Raw genomic sequence first — 12,050 nt, forward strand, 5'->3', positions numbered from 1 at the left:
ATTTTGAGAGAATGTGTAGCTCTGTTCATCAGCTTTAGTTTGATGACACAACAGTGAGTCGATAAAGAGTTTACGTGAGCCCACCACTGGCAAAGTGCCCTCTTAAAAAGTAGGAATAGGTAGATTACAGTATTTGCAGAATGTGCATATTTTTCTCTAAAGTACATAAGTTTTCTTTTATAACGATTCTTCCTTTTTGCTATGAGTAGGGAGATAAGTGCAGATTTCTGTGCTAATCTCATGCTTTATTTGCTTTTGATTCTCTGGAAGAGATGTTCAACCTTGTAATTGAACAGTGGGCAGCCAATCAGTGATTTCCCCTTTCTTATGTTATTGCCAGCACTTTTAAGGTGTTGCAGCTTTCATATGAAGTAATCTTTTTTCTGTCGTTCATTTTCTGTCTTGTACTCTGTCCAAGTAGGGCTTGAAGCTCTTTTTGTGAGTGGTATACATTATGGCTGACATAAAATACGTCAGTGAATTTCTGTGCACATATTATTACATGATAAAATTTGGAAATATACATAATATTATATGGGAGACATTGAAAGGTTCCTCTACATGTAAACTAAATTCAAGCATAGAACTCGTTGAAAAATCCCTTTGATTGTAAAATAACTTGAGACTTGGAACTTATTAGAAATTCCCTCTAATTATAAAATAAATGGAGACATGGAAGGTACTAAAAAAAGACAATCCCTTTCATTGTAAAATAACTTAAAGCACTGAATGCAGACTCATATGGATGCTAATACTCTTTAGAGTAAAATTGCCATAAAAGAACTGAAGTTGTGGAGAGTGAACAGTCGGACAGTTTGACTCATAAAACCCACTCATCTCTCTCTCTCACTTATTTCTGTTTTATTGTTTATGCTTATTTTTACCTGTGTATGGCAATATCAGAGTGTCAGTTATTTGCTTTGAAGGACACCCCCTTCCCCCCCAATTAGTCTGTATGATAACATTTGGTTGGATTCTGACCCACTGCTCAATCTTCGTAATAGCTAAAATAAATACAGATTTTTATTTTAAAGTGTGTGATATTACACTCACTTTAAAGGCCAGACAGTGTTTTCATTAGATGTGCACAAGCTTCCTTTAAAACATAGTCATGCCACTTTAATTTGTCTCTGGTTTACAGAACTGCCTTCCTAGACTTGATGTTTTTATTATTTCTTTCCTTGTTTTCAAGAAAGTAATTGTACGTTTGGCTTTGCCATTTTAATCTGAACGTTACTGCAATAGTTTTAAAAAAGCGAATGGTAAAAATAATTGCCTGTGAATTTTCACCCTGTTCCGATGATAATGTTGTTTTATTTTTGCTCTTCAGAAAATTTAGTCATGGAAAGAGAATAGTTTGTAACACTTAAGTGTTTGTTTCTGCACCACAGTGAGGGAATGACTAAATGGAGTGTCGTAACGTTACAAGTGTTTGCTGCTTCATGCTTACATTTTTGCTCTCGGTTTCTTTTCACCTCTTGATTAAAAGTTATCTGGGTTGTGCTATTGAAATGTTTCATCTGGAGATAAAGATAAATTACTAAGAGCCGAATTTTGCAATACTCTCAAATGTATTCTTCTAAAGTCTGAAAGGAATTTGAATATAAATACTTGGTGTGTTTATAGTAATTGATTGAGGGTCATGTTGAGGTTTTAAAAAAAAAATATTCTGTTCTAAGATGTAAATATGTGACAATACTTAAGCTTAAGATAGCGAATCGGAGCAGAAAAAATGCTTTGCTTGTGTTCCTTTACTCAACTATATTTGGAAATGTCATTTTGCCTGGTGGAACCATTGTTTTGCTGTCACTCAAAAATTATAAAGTAATTTGCTTTAAAAGACATCATCCCTTGTCAAGTCAGCTCTTATCGTTTAGATCTTGGTAAGAAATATAGGAACATAATTTATTATTGGGTTACACTAGAACTGCAGATTTCTTATTTTTGTGCAGAGACATTTCATTTCCATGTTAGTCTTTCAGAAGTGACATTGACTCATACTTCACTTATAAAACTTTCTTGGCTTTAGTCACTATATCGTTGTGTTCCCTCTATTTCTTCTAGGGTATATCCCAGATACACTGGCTCATCATTTGTCTTTAAAAAAATGTACTTTTGTTCTAGAGAGTTACGAGAAACAGTTCTCATGCTAAACACACTCACATACACATACATGCACACACAGTTTGAGCCATCATTTACGACCTGAAAAATTGAAATTTGAACTTTCACCTTTAGTGTGCTCACATCGTTATGTAGAGAGATGCATTTGAGAACATCACAATTTTATTGAACCTCCAGGAATTATTTGATTAACGCCGTTTTTAAAGAAACTGCTTTGAAAAAATGAGGAAATAGATTTTATCGAAGAAGAATACACTTGCGTTTTAGCTGAAGACTGAAAAAAGTTCTTTTGATTCAGCTGAAAATTGAAAATTTCTCTAGAAAAAAGTATTCTGCCTTGACAGGAAAGTTACTAAATCTCCTCTTTTAAGGTTTCATTCCTCCCCCCCAAATTTATAAACACCTGTTGACCCAAAATTATTTTTTAAAACACACCTTGCCATCTGTGAAATTATCGCTTATAAAGAGAATTAGTGATTGATGCACGTTCTCTGTCCTTCCTTGGCCCTCTAGACCCCGCTGCCGTCATTTGGAGCCAAGGTCTGGGAGCACACGATCAGACTTTTTCGTCGTATTCTGGTGCCCTTCCAGTATGACGAGACCATGCTGCCACCACTACGCCGCTCGTACACCTGTCCGTACTCTGCCAACCGGGAGTATCTGTGAGTTGTTAACGGTTACAGCTTTTCTGGAAAACTTCTCTACTTAATAATAATATATAACATTTATGTAGCGCATTTCCCCCCAAAAAGTAGCTCAATGCGCTTTGCATTGGAATACCCATTTTCAAAACCTTTCTTACTACTTCCTTTCTTCTCATGCAATATATTGCAGAAATATGTGGGACAACCTGAATGGGCTACTCCTTACAAACAGGAGATGCTACTCAAACTCCCCTTCCCCCTTCCTCAGGTTTGGGGGTCAGCTGGTACACACAACGTCATGAATTCTAACAGATGTATTGGCTGTTCAATGAATGCTCCAACACCCCCCCCCCCCCCCCCCCCCCCCCCCGCTATTTTGTTATTGAGTAGATCAAAGACACTTATGACTTTGGATGTCTTACCCTTTTAGCTGGTTATTCGTTACTGGCCATTCAATCAGAGAAGTGTGGTCATCTTCTATATTACGACAGGGGCCGGAAACACATGACTTCAAGATAAAGTAAAACTGAATAGAGTTATTCTATATGGAACGCCTGCAAAATTTTAACAGCTAGATTCCATTATTTTGATGAATTATACCATAAAGACGCTTGCATTAGGATTGTTCAATAATGCTTGCATCTTTCTAGATAACCGACTATCCTTTTCCTTCAAATTAAAAGAAAAAGTAAAAGACCCATGTTTTCGCTTGTAAACAGTGAAAGATAGATGCAGAAGGTAATTTTAACCATCATCATTTAAGCTTCCGCCATCTTCATCATCTTGTACTTTTGACCTTTAAAGTCTGTACAATCAGAATACCATCGGATTACTATTAGAATACGGTTGATGTATTTAGCTTAAACACTACTATTGCGAACACTTGTTCATTTAATAATAATAATAATAGATAGCATTTGTATAGCGCATATCCCCGCTCAACAGCAGGCTATATGCGCTTTACACTATATTATTACCCCAGCAGACCATAGAGCACTCCGAAACATTTCTCAGCTTCCCGGGAAGCATTTACATCATATGTGTCATGGCGTTGTGAAATCACTCGCTCTTCAATTTTTGGGCATGTGGATTTATTGGTATCGTCTTAAAACTTGTTCAGTTGTCTTGCTATCAGCAAAACAAATGCCCATCTATCTTGAATAGAGGTCAAGACATTTGAGATTGAAGTAGGTGGGGACACCTGGTTTCAAAGGTAGAATTAGAGAGAAAATGGCTGCCAACGTTTGGTTATTTCTTTAGCTTTAGTCCGTGGACACTGAAAACTTACATTTTTTGTGCCTTTAATCAACGTTTTTCAGTAAAATCCACCCAAAAATGTGTTTTTTAATTGGACAAAAATGGTGTTAAGCCGAAAAACAAAAATTTGATAAAAATTACCAAACTGGCTGAAAAATGCCAGTTTCTTCATTTTCATTATTTTGATGAGCGCCTGATTTCACCACGCTGCCTCACATATGTGTGTGACTGGGTCTGTTTGTAACTGTGAGCATATAATGTGTACTTGGTGAAGCACCATATGAATGTGCCAGTGTCTGTACAATAAAGATTAATCTCATTTTATATTATCTTGTACTTTTGTTTGAGGGGGGGGGGGCAACATTTTAATTTTCTGTTGTTTTTTTCAACTCATTAACTTCTGCTTTTGGTTTTAACTGCCAAAGCTGCACTTATGATGTGGGGGAAAGAGATGGAGGATGTGGGGAATAAGTGGACCTTGTCAGTCAATGGGGATTTGAGAATTCTGCTTGCTTTTCAGCTGTTTGTGAAGTTGCTGAGGATAGTTGGCTGTTTTCTTTACTAGCTTTCCACCAATACATACTATTACCGAGGGCAGTTATTTACTGAAATGTGAATAATACGTTACTATTCTTGAATGAAAAACCAGTACACAAACTATTTGTTTTTATGTTGCGAGTGATAATGGAACTTGTTTGGCTGAGAAGAGGAGCTGATTATTTTCCTCCAGTGTGGTATTCTTAATGCAGTTCTTTCTCCTCATTCATTCTTGTCTAAGCTGGAGGTTGTTGGTGAGCTTTGTGTTAGCTCGTACTGTTCTTTCCCTCTGTTGTTTCTCTCTGTCTATCTTGCTTTTTTTCTTTTTGCTAAAGTAATGAACGTTATCATGTCACTGTGCCTCTCTTTACTCAAACTCAAACTAAAAATACACTTCAAAAAGGTGCAAGAAGTAAAGTGCTTTTTTTTTTCAATTATAATTACTTGTGTAAAACTGTCATGTAATGGAATAACCTTATCGAGTTACAATTTGGTAATAAAGTAAAAAAGATTTAACTTCTGCTTCATACAATCTTGCATTTTTAGGTTTGAAATCCCAAAGAACAAGGACGAGCTGTTCTCTCATGCGACAAGAAGTTGGGTGGTAGATTACATCCTGAGAAGGAAGCCGTTTTCTGTCTCAACTGACAACTTTGCTTACGGTGAGTTTAGCGCCTAAGATATGGGGATCTCAGTCTTCTTTGGTTTTGCTGAAAGGTCGGTAGGGTAGATCACATCTTTCACATTTAGAAAATGATCTGATATAGCCTTCATGTTCTTTGGAGGCAGTCCAGGGACCCAGGAAAATGTGTATATTTTGCACAGTGTATTTAAGTTATTGGAAATGTTTGACCCACTTTGGACGCTGTGCACATTAAAAAGGAGATGGGCTGCTTAAACCCCCTGCTTATCGGGGCCAAGCAGGGTTGTGAGGGATTCTACATCCCACAGAAAGATGGAGACACCTGACAGAATGTCTTTCCCACGTGGAAACAGATTGTGTGCCTCATGCATGCCCAGTGCATATTGAAGGAAATTTGGTCAAATCCTTATTTGATACCTTTGAGGGATTACACTGGCCTTTGTGCACTATTCACATTCATGTCTGCTTTGCTTCATCAAATCTTGTAAGTCAAATTGTGGCCTATTGTATTCCATGCTATGCATGATGACCTTCTGATTGGTTGTTTTCATCAAACGTTTCATATCATGACCTAGAAAATCAAGGTTGATGTTGGGGGATTTGATCACATTGTACCAAAATGGTAGCTTCTGTGATGACTACACATTGTGCATCATATGGGGTTGATGCGGATATTCACATGCCAGTATTACATTCATCTTCCTAATTGGTTGGTGGATGGTTTGCAGGCTGATATTTATGAACGTACTGGAATGAAATTGTTTGAGGTTTTTTTTTCCAGTTTGGCACTTGGACTGGATCAGTATTCCTTTCTTTTTTTCTGTCTTTTTCTTGCCTGCACTGATCACATAGCTTTGTGTTGTGGATAGTGTCTTGGAAGAGCTACCAACAAAAAATGTATAAATAGGCTGAGGTATCCTATTGTCTGACAGTGTGAATAGTATCTTACAACTCAAACAAACATGCTTATAGACCAGCTCATTTTGCTGTGTGGTGGTGTTTTATAGTTATATATAAATATATATATATATACATATTGGCAATCTTTCTGAGGTGGAAACCAGGCAAGGGAGGGGGGAATGGGTGCAATTTGAGAGTAGCTGTTACACACACCCCCCCCCATCCCCATGTGAGCTCCAAGTGGTGCAGATGGCCGAGGCAGTGTTTGTGTGAAATTTCACTGCTGCTTATCTTCAAAATGTTTAAGAGACATGCCACCAAGGGAACTTTGCTTAGTAGGGAAAGGTGTGAACTTTAACCACTGCTGCCGAGAAGAAAGTTCCTAACATGCAGGGGAGGGATAGCATTGGTTGATCGTGTTTATCAATGGTAATAATAAATGACAGTAATAAAAATAATATTGCAGATAATTTCTCAAGCCCCCACCCTTGTAGTATACAGCACTAGGTGCTTAACAATACCTTCATTATAACACAAAATATATGTGAGTAAAGATGCTTGCACATGCATGTGTTCTTTAGATTAACGCCAACACAGAAGCAGACCTTCATATTATCACAGCACCATTAGTTGATGATGATATGCACATCACATTATGAACTTAAAAATACTATGTATAAGAGGGAGTATTGAGGTGGCGTTTTATAAAGCATGTTTGTAAATGAATTTTAAATTTGTCGTTGACTTTGTAACCCTCAAGTGTTGTGGGAGAGAGTTCCAGATAGGTGGAGCAAAATGAGAAAAGGACCTCCAAGTGAGTTACAGACCATCCTTCCTAGGCGCTCTAATAAGAGACTAATCTCCTGATGTTGGTGGCCTATACTCTAGTATACACTGAGAAAGGCAATGATGATTATTCCGATCTCGCTAGACCAACTATGCGAATTTCAGGGTCTCCACTCTCTATGGGGCCATGGTTGATTCTTCAAGGCGTCCTGCTTGAAGGACAGTGTTAATTTATATTTAAGAACTGGGGATCAAAAAATACTTTTACAGAAAGACATACAGCTAAACAAAGAGACCAACAGAACATCAGAGTGTGATTGTGTCATTATCGATAATTCTCATGTGCCTGTTTTTAAAAAATGTTTTTCTCAGGCGTCAACAAAATGATCAAGGACCAGATTTATACAGCTGCCTTTCCACTGCACGAGGTGAGTAGCTGAAGTTAAGCATTATATATTACTATGTAGACCTGTAGTGTCTCTGAGAGAGGGGATGCTGGCGTCTGAGATGTAGCAGTTAGGTGCTTTGCCATGGCATGCAGAAAGGTGGGTTTTTAAAATTAGAATTGCACATTCTTGTCTGTCTGCTGGGATGTTGTATGCCTCTGAGTCCGGCTTGACTGGGATTGGCAGGGTTGAAACAACCCACCTCCTGTGATCTAAATTGTGTCAAGGAGGTCACAAAACATCTGTAAAATTACAAGAAATCAAATTTCCAAATTTATTGCCCCATTTCGGATAGGACTGAGCCATGTTGGTGAAGAGCCTTTGAAACTCCCCAAATAACACAAGGGTTTAGAGCACCTCTGATGAGGTCTAGAACCAGGATGATTCACACTGCAGTATACAGCATGACCCCAAGTGAGATATCGGTGTATGCTTTTGAGTGCAGTGAAAAGACGTTAAGTATAATTATTTGCCCAAGGAATGTCATCTTACATATAGTATGTCACTGATTATAATTCTCCAGCTGCTCTTTGTTCTGTGTGGTAAGGCTCATTGTCATCAGGGGCATTATAGTTGAGTGCTGAGGGACTAGATTTTTAATAAAAATGGTGTGTTTGATTCCAGGCTCCTTTGGATGGAATGGCTTATTCTTATTCTTTCTTTTTTTTTGCGTTCATCCGGTAAAAGGGTATTAGTATTAGTGGGAAAGACAATATATTAATAAGCTCCTCCCACTCCTCTGCTCCCTTCTCCCCTTCCTCTTCTTCAACCAGTATTCAAAATTACTGGATTTTGAAAGTTTTTACGGATTCATGACTACGGTCACCACTCAGTGCCTGGAGTCGGCATAATAAATCAGAGCATCCAACGTTAATGTTACAAACTCAGCCTTGATTTTCATATTGAAACTGTCAAAAGTTCCAAATTGAAAGTTATGCACGTGAAATAGTGTTGGGTTTTTCGGGCCATGATTTTGTTATTGAAGCTTCCTCAGAAGGTCCAAATTGAAATTCATGTATATGAAAAAGAGTTGTTTTTTCTGCATTCTCATATTTATTAAATATGTTCAGAGTTATGGACCGCTTTGATGAAGTTACGTCCAAAGACATAATCCATCCCCAATTAGTGGAGCTTCTGTCTCATGTTTGCTCTTTGTAGAGCCTGCTCAGTGGGTAGAAAATGGGTAATCTGAGTTAAAGGAAACTTTATCTGCACATATGTGGCCGCCATGTTATTTGTGTTCAGATTGGGCTTTTAAAAAGATGGGCTTGGTAATTATAAGCCCTGTTATTATTTATCTCTGGCTCTTTTTATTTTCTTTTGAGTGTGTAATGTCTATACATAGTACTTTTTTGCTCCAATGTGTCTCAGAAATACACTTGTGTCTTTCTCACAGGGTCACTGGAAAACTGGTTCTGCTGAGAATCCAAGAAAAATCCTCTTTGATCATTGGGCTCACTGGCGGAACTGTCTCAAATTCCAGCCCCTCGGACACGTCAGGTGAAAGATTGTTTGATTTTTCAGATGTAAAACAAAAGACTTCTTGTTGTGAAGAAAAAGAGAAAACTCTGATACGAAACTTTCGTAGACTGTCTCTGGATGGGAAATCATTTGAACAGTTGCTTATTTCTTGATGAAAGAAGTCCACTTTGAACTGTGTGGTCACGTTGTTGTTGTAATGTTGTTGGTCAAGCAGCAGTCTTGACCTGTCAGCTTTTTTTGTATCTGCTAACTCTTGTCTTAGTTTTTAAAAATCTGTACTAAATGATCATTATTGTGTTCTCGCCAGAGTTCCAGTCAAATCCTATTTTAAGTCATTGTGCTTCTTGTTAGCTGAAATGTAAATATGTGTCACAACACGGTGAAATCAGGCGCTTGTCAATTTTTTGGCACGTGGAGTATGGTATTATCTTAAAGCCTGTTCATTTGCCTTGCTTTTGGCGAAAAAAATATCCATCTATATTGAATAGAAGTCAAGATATCTGCAACTGAAGGAGGTGGGGGTCACCTGGTTTCAGAGGTAAAATTAGTGAGAAAATGGCCGCCAAAGATGAGTTATTTCCTTAGCTTGAGAGTCCGTGAAAACTGAAAATTTACATTTTTTGTGCCTTTAATCAACGTTTTTCAGTAAAATCCACACAGAAATGTGTTCTTCAATGGGCATGAAAGGTGGTGAGCCGAAAATCGAAAATTCAATCACAATTCACAAAGCTGTTTGAAGTGCCAGTTTCTTCCCTTTGATTATTTTGACGAGCGCCTGATTTCACCACGCTGCCTCACATATACTTGTGGATGTTACAGGAACATCTGGTAGGTTCTACTTCTTTTTGTTCTTGTTCTCAATATTTCTGTCTGGCTGTCTTGCTTTTTCTTAGAACTAAGCGTCCATTATTTTGTTGATAGGGTTGTCTTTGACTCAAATTTCCGTTTTTCATTGGTGCTGGCAGGTTGTACTTTGGTGAGAAGATAGCCCTGTACTTTGCCTGGCTGGGATTCTACACCACAATGCTGGTGCCTGCCACAATTGTGGGCCTGGCAGTTCTCATCTACGGACTGGCCGTCATGGGCACTAATTTGGCCAGGTGAGATAGGTTGTGGAACACTTTTGATTTCATATCCATATTTAACATGTATTGTGACCTTTGTTGGGTCATTGCATTCTTTTTTATTGAACTGGATTTATTAAAAAGTACTACAAAATATTTGAACTTAACTTGTTTTGATATTGTCCTGCAATGACTTGGACATTTGTAAGTTAAATGACGGCTGAGATGGATAAATAGTCAAATTTGAGGATGTATTCAGATAAGTTGATATTGTGTCAGTTAAATGCACGATTTTCTGGAACCATTTTAACTGCTCTTTCTTCTTTGCTGTCCGCTTCCCTAATCTCTTCTTTATCTGTTTTTCTGTCCTCTCACTTAATCTCTTCTATATCTATTTTTCTGTACTCTTCCATCTTTTTTTCCCCACCTCCTTTAGCCTCCCTTCTTTGCTTCCCTCTCAATTCTGTACTCCTCTGCCTTCATTACCGTTCTGTACTTTTACCAGTGGATCAGAGTTTTTCAAATTTGATTTGAATTTGCCTATAACTGGCTTTTGGTTTGTTTACATTGTATACTATTGGAACAAATTCCAATTTTGTAAACATAAATGCTCAGAAATGGAGTATTAAAAAAGATTCTGATTATACTGAAAAACAAAGTGCAGTCTTAACTGTTTGTAATCATGTGTCTCAGAGTAATACGCATTTATTTTTTTTATTTCATGCTTTTTTTTACTAATTGTACAACAGAGAACATCATAGTTCTTTTGCTCAGTATGGCATACTGAGAAATGAACAGTACAATTAATTTTCTCTTCACCTCACTACATGGCTGCTGAACTTATCGTCAGTGTGCACAAGCTGAGATTTGTCTGTAAACCTTTTTGTCACATGTCTGATATCTAATAATTTTGCAGTAGAGAGAGTGTGTCATTGATAGTGTAGTGGTAAGTCGCACAGGGAACCAGGGTTCCATTTCCGACTGTGAAGAGGTGTTTCCCTTGACATTGAGAGATAAGACTGAAATGGAGAAAAGAAATAAGATAAAGACACAAGCTGATTGAGAAAAGTGCTTCTGAAAGACGGACAGAGAGAAAGGGAAATTATTTTTAAAATTTATTACAATACAGACAAAAATATCTTAATTTAGTCTGCTGTTTCTTCAATGTTTATTGAATATTGTTCTGTTGGTAGAAGGAGGGTTGTATGAGTTAATACAATAACAAATAATAATGGTGATGGATCATATTTGAAGACCACAGTGGAATAACAATAAAAGTCATATCTACAGGTTTTGAGAAAATCAAATTCTAAAGTTCAATATCCACAGTATATACACAGACTGTTTTGATCTTGTACCCTTTTTTTAAAAAGGTCTTTAACTTAGGACTCAATCCTTTATTTGGTTTGATATCTTTTTGTGAGTAAACTTTTGTGATAGTGCACATGCTACATCATGTAGTTAAGCAATCCTGAGTTCATAGCTTTTATCTTTTTTTTCAATTCTTTTCCTCCTTTGTTTATTTCTATTCTGTGAATGCTAAAGAACAAAGCAAGCTGGAGACTTTGTCCTGTTTCTTTTGGGGGTTTTTGGGTTCTTTTCTAGCAAAGACCTCGTGGCAGAGTTTTGTACCTGTGATGGAAAGCAGTTTGTTGACCTTATACCAGACAAAAACAAGCAGTAGATTCTAAGCTTTTTTTGATTGTTGTCTACAGTAAAGAGCTGTGTGAGAGTGATGACATCATCATGTGTCCACTGTGTGACAATCACTGTCCCTATTGGAGGCTCAGCGATGCCTGTTCGCATGCCAGAGCCAGTCGAGTCTTTGACAACGGAGCCACTGTGTTTTTTGCCATCTTCATGTCGTTATGGGGTAAGTACGCTTGTTTAATGCAGATTTTTGTAGTTTTTGCCCTGCTGACTGACCCTATGAGAGAGGTGTCTGTGGTGTAGCAGTTGGGTGTGAGTTTGATTCCTGTGTGGGAAGGGTTTATTTATCATGTTTCTCTGTTTGTCTGCCAGGATGATGTATCCCTCTCAGCATAGGTTTACCAGGGCCGACGCAGTGTTCCTTGTAAATTTTCAAAATAGTGTCCCTAGAAGCGTGAAACATCTACTCTTTGAGTTGCAAATGGTACTCTGATCTAAATGCGCCATAGACATCGAT

The 12,050-nt window shown here is 37.7% G+C and overlaps 1 protein-coding gene across 1 annotated transcript in view; it reads left to right on the plus strand.

Moving 5' to 3' along the window:
* LOC101853478 (anoctamin-4) overlaps positions 1–12,050 on the plus strand; it is a gene marked incomplete in the record, with an annotated part of 62,245 nt that overhangs the window by 27,817 nt on the left and 22,378 nt on the right. Inside the window, 6 exon segments of the mRNA XM_013086033.2 lie at positions 2,638–2,786; positions 5,109–5,224; positions 7,264–7,319; positions 8,734–8,837; positions 9,785–9,919; positions 11,599–11,756. Of these exon segments, the coding sequence (XP_012941487.1) occupies positions 2,638–2,786; positions 5,109–5,224; positions 7,264–7,319; positions 8,734–8,837; positions 9,785–9,919; positions 11,599–11,756 (718 nt within the window).

The sequence above is a fragment of the Aplysia californica genome, unplaced genomic scaffold (genome assembly GCF_000002075.1).
Source record: "Aplysia californica isolate F4 #8 unplaced genomic scaffold, AplCal3.0 scaffold00429, whole genome shotgun sequence".
Taxonomy (NCBI): domain Eukaryota; kingdom Metazoa; phylum Mollusca; class Gastropoda; order Aplysiida; family Aplysiidae; genus Aplysia; species Aplysia californica.